The sequence below is a fragment of the Lemur catta genome, chromosome 7, assembly GCF_020740605.2.
Source record: "Lemur catta isolate mLemCat1 chromosome 7, mLemCat1.pri, whole genome shotgun sequence".
Taxonomy (NCBI): Eukaryota; Metazoa; Chordata; class Mammalia; order Primates; family Lemuridae; genus Lemur; species Lemur catta.
The window spans coordinates 59,146,362-59,162,234 of NC_059134.1; the positions used below are offsets into that span (position 1 = coordinate 59,146,362).

At 34.2% G+C, this 15,873-nt stretch overlaps 1 protein-coding gene across 1 annotated transcript in view; it reads left to right on the forward strand.

Annotated features, from left to right (window-relative positions):
• FCHSD2 (FCH and double SH3 domains 2) overlaps positions 1 to 15,873 on the forward strand; it is a 251,191-nt gene that overhangs the window by 39,340 nt on the left and 195,978 nt on the right. The window contains exon 3 of the mRNA XM_045555521.1: positions 3,935 to 3,980. Within this exon, the coding sequence (XP_045411477.1) occupies positions 3,935 to 3,980 (46 nt within the window). The remainder of the gene's footprint in view (positions 1 to 3,934; positions 3,981 to 15,873) is intronic.

Below are 15,873 nucleotides of genomic sequence, written 5' to 3' on the forward strand. Positions count from 1 at the left end.
TCATGGTACATAATCCCTTTAATATTCTCTTGAATTTTGTTTGCTAGGTTTTTGTTGAGGATTTTTTTCCATCAATGTTCATAAGATATATTGGTCTGTAGTTTTCTTTTCTTGTAGTATTTTTATATGGCTTTAGTGTCAGGATGATACTGGCCTCAAAGAATGAGTTAGAGAGTATTCCTTCCATTCAATTTTTTGGAAATGTTTGAAAAAAATTACGGTTGGTGCTTTAAATGTTTGGGAGAATCCACCAGTGAGGCCATCAGGTCCCCAGGGCTTTTCTTTGCTGGGAGAGTTTTGGTTGCTTTTTCAATCCCAGTTATAGGTCTATTCAGATTTTCTATTTCTTTGTGGTTTAGCCTTTGTAGGTTTGTGTTTCTAGGAATTTGTCCATTTCATCCAGGTTGTCTAATTTGTTGCTGTACAATTGCTCATAATAGTCTCTCATAGTCTTTATTTCTATAGAACAGTTGTAGTGTTCCACCACTTTCATTTCTGACTTTAGTAATTTGATTTTTTCTCTTTTTTCCCCCTAAGTCCATCTAGGTGAAGGTTTGTCATTTTTGCGATCTTTTTTGAGGAACCAACTTTTGTTTTCATTGATTTTCTGTATTACTTTTTGTGTTCTCTATTTTGTTTATATCAATTCTTTATTATTTCCTCCCTTTTGCTAATCTTGGGTTTAATTTGTTCTTCTTTTTCTAGTGCCTTACGTTATAAAGTTAGGTTGTTGGCTTGAGATCTTTCTTGTTTTTTAATGTAAGTATGTATAGCTATAAAATTTCCCCTTAGCACTGTTTTTCATATTTACATTTTGCTCACATCTAGTTTTCTTTACTTTTACCATTGTTTTCCTTTAATTGTTTGAAAATCTTTAAGACCATTGTTTTAAAGTCTTTGTCTAGTAGATATACTGTCAGGTCTTTTTCAGGGACAATTTGAATCGGCTTATTGTTTTTCTTTGAGTGGGGCATACTTCCTTGTTTCTTTTCATGCCTTGTGAGTTTGTTGAAAACTGGACATTTGAATATAATAGTGTAGTAACTCTGAAGATCAGATTTTCCTCTTTGTTTGGGGTTTTCTGATTTTTAAAAAAAATTTTAATTTGTAATTGTTGTAGGTGGTTTGTACTGAGGTATACTAAGCTGTGCCTGATATGTTAACATTAGGTCTTTTGAGGTCTTTTCTGAACCTGCACCCTCCCCCAGGCACACATGGTGACTTTCTAATTTCTCTTGTGTATCCTGTTGCTTTTGATTGTCCTAATCTTCAATGCCTGCCTCACAAAAGGGGAACAAGAGAAAAATGAAGGGGAGGAGGTTTCGTGGCTCCTGCCTGTAATCCCAGTACTCTGGGAGGCAGAGGTGGGATGATTGCTTGAGGGCAGAAGTTTGAGACCAGCCTGGGCAAAATAGCAAGATCCCATCTCTACACAACATTTTAAAAAATTAGCCAGGCATGTTGGTGTATGCCTGTAAGTCTCAGCTACTTGGGAGGCTACAGTGGGAGGATCCCTTGAACCCAGGAGTTCAAGGCTGAAGGGAGTTTTGATTGTGCCACTGACACACAGCCTAGGTGACAGAGTGCCACCCTGTCACTTAAACAAAAAAAAAAAAAAAGAGAGAGAGAGAGAGAAAGAAAGAAAAATGAAGGGGGAAGAAAAAGGCACTAGCCCTTTCCCTTTAAGTCCTCTGGAATCACTTCAGCCAGAGAGAGGAGGAATTGCTTCAATGTGAGGGAGATGCAACAATAACAGCCGCCCCCCTCTTTGTACCTCTATGGTAAGAAGGAGCAATCTGTGAACAGAGTACAGATCTCCAGTATTTTAAGGACAGGGTCCTTTTTGCCCACTGTAGCTCTAGTAGCTGTTTGAAAGGTGTTCCAGGAACATATGCGTGGCTGCCTGCCATGGTCTTAGGTGTTGGGGTTAGTGGCTGCTACTGTGTTAAGAGCTGAAAATGGCCAGAATTAATCACAATTTATCATCTAAGGCTTCCCTGGAAGTAGCAAGCCTTCAGTTAACTCCAGAGTTCCAAAATTGTTACATGAGACAAATTCTGCCATGTCATGGTCGTCTAGGTGGAGAATCAGATTCCTGGTGCTTCCTAATCCACCATCTTCCCAGAATCCTCTCCCCTTGCTTAATCTTCCATCCACCAAAGACATTTATTATACAGAATCTTAGTTTTATTATTATTGGTCTTTTAAAGCACCCTTAAATGAGCATCAATCTTTAGATTTAAAGTGAGACTTTTCCCTTTTGTTATTTTTTTATATTAAGAAATTAGTTAGGCCGGGCACGGTGGCTCACGCCTATAATCCTAGCACTCTGGGAGGCTGAGGCGGGTGGATAGCTCGAGGTCAGGAGTTCGAGACCAGCCTGAGCAAGAGTGAGACCCCGTCTCTACTAAAAATAGGAAGAAATTATCCAAACAACTAAAAAAAAAAAATATATATATATATATATATAAATTAGCCAGGCATGGTGGTGCATGCCTGTAGTCCCAGCTACTCGGGAGGCTGAAGCAGGAGGATCGCTTAAGCCCAGGAGTTTGAGGTTGTTGTGAGCTAGGCTGACGCCACGGCACTCAATCTAGCCCTGGCAACAGAGCGAGACTCTGTCTCAAAAACAAAAGAAATTAGTTACTTAAAACAAATATAGTGAGATCTTGAATAGTTACTTATATAAGAAATCAACATATTGGTAAATTGAAATAATTTTCAGAGTGGGAATTTTGGCTTCTTGCCCTTTTTTCTATTTCAGCCCTTTTCTTTTTTTTTTCTTTTTCACACTTCTTATTCTATATCTCTGCCTTGGTGGAGTGGTTTTAAGAGCACAGATCCCTGGCACATAACAGAAAAGTCTTTAGAGTCAGGATATTCAGGGTCAATTATAATATTATCATATTTTTGTTGACTCTAGAATACCTTTGTTTGTAAGGTACACTGTTATTTTATATGCCATTAAGATAGAAGAAAATACTTCCAATCATAATTAAAAGATGCATCTCAGTATCATAAATTTTTTTTTTTTTTTTTTTTGAGACAGAGTCTCGCTCTGTTGCCCAGGCTAGAGTGCCGTGGCATCAACCTATCTCACGGCAACCTTAAACTCCTGGGCTTAAGCGATCCTTCTGCCTCAGCCTCCCGAGTAGCTGGGATTACAGGCATGCGCCACCATGCCTGGCTAATTTTTTCTATATATATTTTTAATTTTCCAGCTAATTTCTTTCTATTTTTAGTAGAGACGGGTTCTCACTCTTGCTCAGGCTGCCATAAATGTTAATATATGAAAAGTATGTACTGTAGAATCTGTGAAATATAATACATGCATAGACGGTATGCCTCCATCATATCACAATTTGTAGTGGCTTTGTAATTTGTTTTGTAAGTCTTGTAAAAAAGTGGAGTAAAGGAATGATTTGACCATTTTTTATATTCAGAAGCTGATCAAAATTTTCTTTTCACCTTGTTTTCTGTAGTTCTATGTTGGTTGTTAGGTTCAGTAAACATTTTTAGTGCCTACTACATAGTAGCTATTCTTATAACAGTAGCCATCATTTATATAGGTTTTACTATGTTCTAGACACTATTTTGAGTGCTTTATGTATTTCAAATAACTAAATTTTACAATATCCCTATGAGGTGAGTGCTTATTTATCCCCATTTTACCAAGGAGGAAACTGAAGCACAGAGAAGTCAAATGACTTGGCCAACGTCATACAGTTAGTAAGTGGTATAGCTGGGATTTGAATGGAGATCCTCTGACTACAGAGACCATGCTGTTAGCAGTACTTCTAAGCATGTAAAGGTGAACGAAATATTGTTCTTTCTCTCACACATCTTACTAGGCAGTATTTGAAGATGTGTTGATAAATTTACATGAAATTATTAAGTTATACTTTTGGTAATTAATTTTTATTTATATTTTTAGGACATTCAGTCAGAAGAAGGCTGCTATTGAAAGAGAGTATGCACAGGTAAGCTTGGAATTGGAGGCCCCATTTAGGTATACCTCTTCTCCTTGGCTTAAGGGCAGATATGCTCATTGGGAGAGAAGCCTTAGTATCCCCATATCCTCCTTTTCTTATTTCTGGCTATTGAATCTTCAAGTGGGGACCTAAGTAGCTCCTTATTACAAAGAAGGTTGTGAACATTCTGGGAGATGACATTTTCTACAATATTTGTAAAATATTTATAAATAAGAGTAATAATGAATACATTTTACAAGTATGTTTATTTATTCTCCTTTATATGCCTCATTCTGTCCAGTTTAATTTTTATGTTTATTCAGTCAGGCACTTATTTCTTATTATGATACTGTTGACAAAGAGTGGTATGCTTTCAATAGATGGTATGGAGCTATTTCTAAGGAAATTTAAGCATTTCTTTCTTTAATTTTAATTAGACCTTTATTTGTGTCTCGATGGCTAAATGTGCCAAGAAAAAATTATGTCAATATTTCATTTTGTTGTTGTATAAGAATCAGTAATTATTCTTACATGTACAAAACCAATTTAACATAATTGGAAATTTTGGGCCTTTTAAGTAGTTACTTTCTATGTGGGCTAGAATTCTAAAATTGTTACCTCTTGCCCTCAAATTATAAAAGTTGTATTTATAGCAAAATTTTAAAATACAGGAGATTGTTAGGAAAAATTGACATACAGTGAATGTTCTGCATGGTAACCACTATTGCTGCTGCTGTTGTTATTCTCATTGTAAACAATGAAATTGGGGCATAATTTTCTTTTTGTGTGTGTGCTTTGTCAGGTTTTAGTTTTAGTTTTATTCTAATTTTATTATAGTTAATTAGATAGCTGTCTGTCTTTATTTGATTTGGTAGTTTTAGAAGAAAATTATCTATTCCTTGAAACCCAGATAGAACTCATTCAGTCAGTAGTTGTTGAGTGCTTATCATCTAACAAGTGCTTTACCTAATGAATAGCATCAGTTTTAAAAATTATGTTGAACCCTTTTTCTATGTATATATAATAAATACTAGTAATGATAGCTAACATTTGTTGAATCCTTACTTTGTTTGAGGCTCTTTGCTGAGTATTTTTTATATGTTATCTGGTTTAATCCTCTCAATAATCCTGTGAAATAGGAACAATTATTATATCCTTTATAGATACGTTTTCATATATATAAATATAGAACATGTATATTTTTAAAACTGGAATAAAAGTTTATGATATGTTTTAAAAAATATAATACGAAGTGAAAAATTTTATATGATATGTTTTTCTGTAAGAAGATTTAAAGTTTTAATCAAGCAAATAGGACATGTTCATGATTAAAAATGTAAAATATTAATAGTACATTAAATTATATGAAAAGTACAGTCCTCTGCTCTAATCCCAGTCTCTTTCCTAAGAGAAAATATTAAAAGCAGATGCCTACTTTGGTTCTCCCGGTGATTATTTCCATATCTTTAAATAATGTGCTTATCACTGATTTTTGATTTATCAACTCTAGACATATTGCTTGATTACTTGTAGTAAATGAGAAACTTACTAATTCATTCCTTTCCAGCCTACTCTTTTCAGTATAATTGTGGCACTATTTTAGTACCTTTGTTACTTTAGTAACTCTGAATGACATATTTAAACTTCTCTTTTCCTATCAAATACACATATATACACACACATTTATGTTATATATAGGAATATGTATACATGTGTATATATGTGTGTATATACTACAGGGAATTATATTTTACAGAATGGTCAAATTAACCCTTGAAAATTTTCTTTAAATGTCTATCAAATATATTATACCTGGTTTTGTTTATATACTCCTATATAATAATATATGCAAACTATATAAGATATCTAGCAATGTATATTTCAAGATTTCATAAAGTAATCATTCAGAAATTAAAATGCTCCAGTGTCTCTCTCCTTGGGACAATTGAGCACATTTACAGAGAGCCAGTTGCTGATGTTGTCATCATATTTACCCTTTGGATGATTTTTCTCAGTTTATCTTACTCCTCAATGTTTTCCTAATTAATTTTTTAATTTATGTCCTGAGTATGTAGACAAATATATGTCTGCCTTCTTGTTTGGTTACCTAAACATTATTTTTACTTCTTGTCAGTAGTAGAGAAACCCCTAAAACAATTGATGTGTTCTTTCTATAGCTTTTGTCACCATGCACTGATTATTTCAGGCTTATTTGCATTTCCTGTATGAGGACATACCTTCATTGGTGGATAACACATTTTGTTTATCCATTCACCAACTAATGGACGTTTGGATTGTATCGTGTTTTGGCTGTTATGTATGATGTTCCTGTAGACATTCATATTCTAGTCTTTATTTAGACATATGTTTTCATATTTCTTGGGTATGTACCTAGGAGTGGAATTTCCTGGCCATTTGTAAATTTATGTTTAACTTTTCAACAAATGGCCAAACTGTTTTCCAAATTGACTCTATGATTTTGCATTCCCGCCAGCAGTGTATGAAGGTTCCAGTTCCTGTAATGTCCTACCCAGTACTTGTCATTGCCTGTTTTCTGTGATTATAAGCATGATAGTGGCTCTAATTGTGTTATGAATTGTGCCACTGAACATTCTCATATGTGTCTTTTGGTGACTGTATGAATGTGGTTTATTGGGGCTATACTTATGGAATGGAATTGCTAAGTCATAGATTATATGTCATGTAGCTTTAGAAATGGTTTTCTGAAGTGATTATTGCAATTTACAATCCTATGAGCAGTGAATAAGAGTTGTAATTGCTTTAAGCACTCGATTTTGTCTGTGTTTTTCATTTTAGCCTTTCTGGTGAGAATATGATGGGAAAGAATTGTGGATTTGATTTGTATTTTCCTGATGACTAATGAAATTGAGGAACTTTTCATATCTTGATTGGGCATTTAAATATTTTGTGTTATGAAGTCCCTGTTAAAGTCTCTTGTTGGCCTTTTTCTTGTCAATTTATAGTATTTCTTTATATATTCTAGATTTGATTCATTTGTTGGGTGTATGTATTGCAGATACCTTGCAATCTCATGCAGAAATGTCATGTTTGGTGGCTTGCCTTTTTATCTGTTAATGATTTCTCTTAATGAAAACAAGTTCTTAATTTTGATGAGATATAGTTTATTTTCTTGTGTAGTCAGTGCTCTTTATGTCCTATTTAAGAGTTTATTGCTATCCTAAGGTCTACCCTGAGGTATGTTATTCAATGTTCTGGAATTTTTATTGTTTAATCTTTCACATTTAGTTCTTTGTTCTATCTGAAGTAAACTTTTGTATGTGGTGTTGGACCGGATTCAGGATTTTTCTATACGGATATCTAGTTGAGGAAGCATCATATTAATATATTGAAAAGTCTATCCCAATACCTGCACACCTGCCCTGTATTGAAGTGGTATGTTTTGGCAAATTAGGTGACTGTGTATGTATAAGTCTGTTCCTGAAATTCCACTGATCTATTTTTATAAATATTTTGCCAGTATTATACTGTTTTAATTACTTGGCTTTACAGTAATAAACCTTGATATCAATTTAAGCACCTTCACTGTTCACTATTCTTGGCCCTTTTTATTTTCATATGCATTTTAGAATCAGTTTGTTAATTTCCCCAATATGCTGCCTGAGATTTTTTAATTTAATTTTATTTTTTAGAGACAGGATCTTGCTCTGTCACCTAGGCTGGAGTGCAGTGACATCATCATAGCTTACTGCAGCCTGGAAACCTGGGCTCAAGCAATCCTTCTATCTCAGCCTCTGAAGTAGGTAGGGCTACAGGCTTGTGCCTCCAAACCCAGTTAATTAAAGTTTTTTTTTTTTTTTGTAGAGTCAGGGTCTTGCTATTTTGCCCAGGCTGGTCTTGAATTCCTGACCTCAAGCAATCCTCCTACCTCAGCCTCCCAAAGTGCTGGCATTACACTTTGGAGAGTCTGCTAGTAGTTATATTGGAAATAGTATGCGAAACATCTTTCTGTTACCCTACTGTCTAATCATAATGTTTGGTAATAACATCATTATAGAGCTTCTTTTTTAGGAATTTCCCTTATTTTGGCTATTATTTGTCATTGGTATGTAATCTAAATAGGTAAGATTATTTTTTTAAAGGTATGCATCAAATGAGGTTACTGAGGAGAGAAAGATAGGTTTACAGAGCAAGAGCAAGATACAGGTTTACAGAGCAAGAGCAAGATACATTCGCCACAGATGACAAATGGACCTCCTTGTTGTAACACAAAAACCAGGCAAGACTATTTCATACATCAAAAAGAAATGGAATTGCAATTTATGTGGGCAGTTGGGTTTGAAGTTTTCATTTCCTCTATCAGTTTTACTAGTTTTAAAACAATCTTTAAAAATATGGGGGTGTGTTTTGGTTCCTTTTTAATATTTTTGTCTGGTGGTTTGTCTCTGTCAGGAGCTCACTCTTGTGAGTGTGAAGAGAAATGGGAATCTATGCTCTAGAAGGATTTGCCACATTTTATTTTTCGATAAAGTACTATTTTAAAATTAGAAGTTTATTTTAATATCTACTAGTTTTTATATGTTGAGAAAATATTTATTGATCACTCTTAATGCCCAAAAAGGAATAAAAAAGTTCTTGTATTATAGAGTTTCTATTCTCTGGTTTTGTGTAGTCTTCCAATTAAATATATTAACTTCTTTCTCTTCAAAGCCACTTAAATGGCATTATGGTTAACTGGAAAAGAATGACCTTTATAGAGTTATTGCTAGTGGTGTATGCTGTTATCCTCTATACAAAGTATTGATTAGGTAAAAAGATTGAGTATTTGTGAGAGTCATAGAGTATATAGATAAGCCATCCAACAGAAAAATACTGTGAAGGAAATGATTTCAGGTGGGATTGATCATATGACAGCAGTTGGAAAAATTGTATCTCAAGCACATGCAAAGTAAACTTATAATACATTTTAAGGGGAATGTTAGAAGAAAGAAAGAAAATAGTATTGCAGAATCTTATTTACAGTTGAAGGGATTTGAGCAGTGAATTTTGTCAAGTTGTTTGGCAGTTTAAATTTCCTACAAGAGTATTAAATTTTTTTTAATTTTTAAAATTTTTTTATTTTTTTAAGAGACAGGCTTTTGCTCTGCTGCTGAGGCTGGAGTGTAGTGGTGTGATCATAGCTCACTGTAAACTCTAATGCTTGGGCTCAGGCGATCTTCCCACCCCAGCCTCCCAAGTAGCTGGGACTACAGGCCGGCACCACCATGCCCGGCTAATTTTTCTATTTTTTTTTTTGTAGAGATAGGGTCTTGTTATGTTGCCAGGCTGTTCTCGAACTCCTGGCCTCAAGTGATCCTCCTGCTTCACCAAAGTGCTGGCATTACAGGTGTGAGCCACTGCGCCCAGCCTAATGTTTCATTTTTAAGCATGGTTTGTGATGTTCACTTTATAATTCTCCAGAAATAACAGATGTAGCACATATCTATTTCTATAAACAACAAATGAATCTCTGAAAACGCAGAAGCCATATAAGAATCACTGAGCAGCATTGATAATTAGGGGAAAATCAAGTGTGGCTTCTAACTGCAGTTAGCTAACCACTGAGGTGTCGGTAAAAATCATTTGCAGTACTCAAACTGAAATTGCTACAGGCAAGTTCTGTGTATTAATGTACTTCCTGTAGTCTTTGGCAGAATGCTGCTAGTGAAGGAAGGATACAAAAGGTTACTGTGGCTGGAGAGAAAGAGCAGGAAAAGATTGTGGACTTTAAGGGCGGCTCCTTGCCTAAGGACAAACACAGAGTAAACATGGACATGCCGGCAAATACCCTGTGGTATCACACTCTGGCACCTAAAATTTTTTGCTATTTTTATTCTTTTAAGAAACATATTTACTTTATAGCTATTGAAGTATTTTTTAAAAAGGTGAAGAAAAAAAGAACATATTTAAGAAGACCTGGGCATACTATCCAAGAAGTTAGTTTTATGTATATGTGGTAGGGGTTCTTTTTTGGTGAATTTCATCTTTCTAGAAACTTAAAAATGTAACTTAATTTAGCTGTGTGCAGTTGGCTTTCTGTCTGATCCTGTTAGAGAAATGGTGGACTTGGAGCTTTTCTCTTTTCCAGTCTCATCCTGTATAAAAATAGGGAGACAGGATAACTATCGTGACAGAAAGTTCATCAGAGCAAAATTGAGGGTTGTGTGTGTGTGTGTGTTCATGTTGATGCATATTTTGTAAATGATTTTTTATTCTTATTTTATTTTTCCTTAGCTTGCAACAGTGGTTAGAAATACATATGGAAAGAAGAGCAGACCATTTTTTAAAATTTTTATTTTATTTTATTTTTTTTATTATTACATAATAATTGTACATATTCATGGATTACATGTTACATCTTGAAACAAGCGCACAACATACAATGATCAAATCAAGGTAACTGGGACAAGATTCACATGAAACATTCATCATTGCTTTATGTTGGGAGCATTTGAAAACTTCTAGCTATTCTGAAATACAGTAAACTATCATCAACTATAGTTGCCCCATTGTACCACTGAACATCAGAGCTTCTTCCTTCTATTAAATGGAATTACTCCTTCACCAACATCTCTTCATTACCCCTTCCCACCACCCTGACCAATCTCTGGTAGCCACCATTCTATTCACTACTTCCTTGAGATCAATTTTTTTTTTAAGTCCCATATTTGAATGTGAAAGTGAAATATTTGTCTTTCTGTGCCTGGTTTATTTCACTTAAAATAATGTCCTCCAGATCTATCCATGTTTCTGCAAATGACAAAATTTCCTTCTTTTTGATGGCTAAATAATATTCCTTTGTGAGCAGACCAATTTTTAATCTCAAAATACTTGATATAGTTTGATTTTTAAGGTTTTAAAACAACTACATTAAAATAAGAAATGGTGGATATTAGTAAATGTTAGTACTCTTGGGCACAAATTTGCTAGTAAGTTTTCATCTTTTTATGATTATTCTGTAGCACACCTCTTAAAGGGGTGAGAAGAAATCGTTGCTTATGCTCCTCCATATTCTTTTCCTCCCCAAATCTTTTGTTTGTATTAATGAATTTAGTGGTTAGGCCAGGCAGGATAAAACGGGTAGATATAGGGGAGAATTCAAACTAGAGCTATGGTTTTGAGCCTTTTGTATGTTAATGTGCCTCTTTTTCTTTTGGCTTCTACGGGGCATACTCGTCTGCATGTGTCTTTACTCATTTACTGGTTGCCTGGTCCTATGAGTTGAGTTTGAGTCCCCTGCTCCTCCCACTGATCAAAAAACGATTTTTTTTTAACAGTTCTCCTGTCTCAACCTCTCTATATAGATTTCAATTTATGCTGTGGACTCTAACTTTCTCAGTATTGGGAGTTAAACAATCTATATTTAGACCTTATGTCTAAGGCACTGTTCTAAGCACTTTACATGCATTAAATCACTTACATTTTCCCAATAACCTTCTGGGGATATAGTATTATAGTTACTGTTAATACCATTTAACAGATGTAGACTTCAGGGGAAGTAAAGTAACTTGCTAGAGTCTTCTGTTTTCTCCTCCCTCCACTTCCTTCCCTTTAAATAATCTAGTCACCACTATTTCCAGAACATTTTCACCACCCCCCACAGAAATTCTGTACCCATTAAGCAATAATTCCCCATACGCTGCTCCCATAGACCCTGATAATGTCTAATCTACTTTCTTACTCTATGAATTTGCCTATTCTAGATACTACATGTAAGTGCAATCACAATATTTGTCCTTTTGGAGTTCTTAAGGATATTTCTACTTCTCTACTCTAGGGATTGTCTGTTTAAGTAGTGGTCTTCAAATATATTTTGATTGTGAGTTCTATCTATAAAAAATTTTAAGTGATATATGTGTATGTTTATTTCTAAGTTATATACCTGTACTGTGTACTGATATATTGTATACATTATAAAATATGCATAAAATCTTAAAAGAATGAGATAAATATTTTGAAATATATTATCAATATCTTTTCCCTGATTTAATTCACATTGTATGCGTGTATCAAAACATCACATGTGCCCTGTAAAGATACACAACTATTATGTACCCATAACAATTAAAAATAAAAAATTTAAAAAAAGCTTTCTAAAATGAGAAAAAAATCTTTTGATGTCTTTCTGCTATTATTAGCTTATATTTCCAGGGGCAAAACTTTAGTTATCTTATTTCTTATCAGATTTTATTGGTCATTTTATCTACTTTATATTGCTACTGATAAAGAGCTCTTTGTATGGGTAGAAAGTGTCAGCTCTGCCATTTGCTTGTATTTGAATTATTAGTATTTAGTGTTTCTTTATTAGAATCTTTTAAAGCCACTTACCTATTTTGTGTGAGTTCAATTAAAATGATATTTAAACCACAAATAGACTCAGCCAGGTACATATAAACTATAATTATTCAAATACATTGACAGTGAATGCTACTGTAACCACTGTGTGTTGTAGAACATCATTTCTTCCCCAGAATACCTTGTGTTCTGTACATAGCATTTGACTATTTGATATTCTGTCCAAGTGAGGGGCAAGTGTGGAATGCATCAAAGGTGTATCTGTGCTTAAATGTTAATACAATTTAACTGCTTCTTTATGCAGAGAGTTCAACAATTTTCTTTATGTATCCTTATAGATTGGCTTGCATACTGCTGTCAGGCACACTCTCCTCAGGCTTACGGATCTAAAGTAGCTATACTGGGTTGAATAGTGTGCCCTCAAATTCATGTCCATTATAATCTGTGGTTGTGAACATATTTGCAAATAGAGTCTGTACAGATGTAATCAATTAAGATGAAGTCATACTGTGTTAGAGGAGGCCCTAATTCAATGACTGATGTCTTTTTAAGAAGAGGGAAATTTGGACAGAGAGACACACAGAGATGAGACAACATGTGAAGATGGAGGTAGAGATTGGAGTGATAAATCAATCTACAAACCAAGGACTGCCACGGATTGCTGGCAGCCCCCAGAAGTCAGTAGAAGTCTGTAGAAGTCAGTAGAAGTCTGTTCTGCATGGAACAGATTCAATCTCAGAGCCTCCAAACACAAACTAACCCTGCTGACACCTTGATTTTGGACTTCTAGCCTCTAGAACTGTGACTGAGTAAATTGCTGTTGTTTTAAGCTACTCAATTATGGTATTTTGTTACAGCAGCCCTGGGGAACCATTATAGTAACTAAGTATAATTTTCCTATTCAGGTATCAGTTTGAGCCTCTAGATGTGGCTACCTCTACAAATGTGATTGAAAAGATGATATTCAACCTCCTAAACTATAGTAATAGCCATGAGTTTCTGGAACACTAATATATAAATATATATTACTAATATAAATATATGTTAGTCACCACTATTTTATTTAAATTTTTATCTGAATTTTTACACCAGTGCTGTGAAGTATAGACTATTATTCTTACATTTTTATTGATACATAATAGTTGTACATATTTTAGAGGTACATGTGATATTTTCATACATACATGTGATGTATAATGATCAAATCAGGGTAATTGGGATATCCATCACCTCAACTATTTATCTTTTCTTTATACTGGGAACATTGCAATTCTTCTCATCTAGTTGTTTTGAACTATACAATAAATTATTAACTGTAGTTGTCCTACTGTACAATCAAACACTAGATCTTATTCCTTCTGAGTGTATTTTTGTACCTGTTGGTTAACCAACAGGTACAAAAATACACTCTCTTCATTCCTTTCCAGTCCCGCCATCCTTTCTAGCCTCTGGTAACAGCCAATCACCTCTCTACCTCCATGAAATCCATTTTTTTAGCTCCCACATATGAGTGAGAACATGTGGTATTTGTTTTTCTGTGCCTGACTTATTTCACTTAACATAATGATCTCCAGTTCCATCCATGTTGCTGCAAATGACAGGATTTCTTTTTTTATAAATGAATACCATTCCATGTGTATAGGTACCACATTCTCTTTATCCATTCATCTGTAGATGGGCAATCAACGTAGGTTGATTCCATATCTTGGCTATTGTGAATAGTGCTCCACTAAATGTGGGAGTGCAAATCTCTCTCTGATATACCGATTTCCTTTTTTTCCTCATTATATACCCAGCAGTGGCATTGCTGGATCGTATGATACTTACATTTTTAGTTTTTTGAGAAACCTGCATGCTGTTTATGCCTGTACTAATTTACGTTCCCACCAACAATGTACATACATACAGGTGTTCCCTTTTCTCTGGATCCTCACCAGCATTTGTTATTTTTTGCCTTTTTGATAAAAGCCATTTTAACTGGGGTGAGATGATATCTCCTTGTGGTTTTGATTTGCGTATCTCTGATGATCAGTGATGTTGAGCATTTTTTTATATACCTGTTGGCCATTTGTATGTCTTCTTTTTAGAAATGTGTTTAGATCTTTTGTCCATTTTTAAATTAGATTATTTTATATTTTTTCCTATTGAGTTGTTGGAGCTCCTTATATATTCTAGTTATTCTATTAATACCTTGTCAGATGAGTAGTTTGCAAATATTTTGTCCCATTCTGTGGGTTGTCTCTTTACTTTGTTGATTGCTTCCTTTGCTGTGCAGAAGCTTTTTAACTTGATGTGATTTTACTTGTCCAATTTTGCTTTGGTTGCCTGTGCTTTGAGGATATTACTCAAGAAGTCCTTGCCCAGACCAACATCCTGAAGCATTTCCCCAATGTTTTCTTTTAGTAGTTTCATACTTTCAGGTCTTAGATTTAAGTCTTTAATCTACTTTGATTTGATTTTTGTATATGGCATGAGATAAGGACCTAGTTTCATTCTTATGCATGTGGATATCTATTAGTAGTTTTATCCAGAACCGTTTATTCCTGTATCTTAAATCAGCTGGTCCCAAACATAACTTCCCGATTGGATGAAATGCCATCCAACCTTTTGATATGATGTATAGAAAAAGACTAATGAACAGAAATTTACTTGTGTAAGCCAACATTATTGTAGCCTAAGCTGTTGCCCTTTCTAATTCTCTATGTTGGCTTGCTTCTTGGCTTTTCTGAGAAAGGAGCAGTGATCTAATGCTTTTATTTTAAAAGAGGGAACCAACAACTCTCTAGAAAATATTGCATGGTTGCACTCTCACCTCACTCTCCCACCTACAAAGTCCTGAGTACAGGATTATATGTTGTTTGTTATTTATTTCTAATGCTTAGTGCAGTGCCTGGTGTATCATCAGTGCTTAAATAACATTTGATGCATGGAAAGTGGATGCTCTCTTCATATCTGCTGTGTTGAAAATTACATTTCAGAGTACGAATTGATAAAATGTTATTCTTAAGCTGAGAAAGTGGTATTGCTACAAGGAAATTGAAGCATGTCTTTTTACTAATAATTTAGAGTCAAAAGTAGCTCATAGTATACATAATTCCCTTATACTTTCAGAAATTAATCATTTAATAAAGTTTACATTTGAATAGTTTAAAGAAACTTTGTATATTTCTTTTAGTAGAATTAAACTCTTATATCTATTTAATAACTTACCTTTCTTCAATTTTCACAACACTTTATATACATATATATGTCTATCATTTAGCAGAATTATACTCTTAGTCTTTATAAACTAATAAATGTGAACCAAACGTTATTGATTCAAGGAATATTTCTTTTTAGTGAACTGATAACAAAGGGTTCAAAAGAAACATTCTTTTTAGAGGCTCAACATAAGTAAATGGAACTCAAAGGGTTGTTAAATAATATGATCATATGCTGTCTTAAGTCAGTTTTTTTGGGTAGATGCAAAGTTAAATAAAAATTGATTTTCAAATGGTTTATAATCAAGTAGGATAAACAGATATGCAAATAACTATAGTATAAGATGAAATAGTTTCCAATTCAGAATTATATGCAACAAGATTATAAG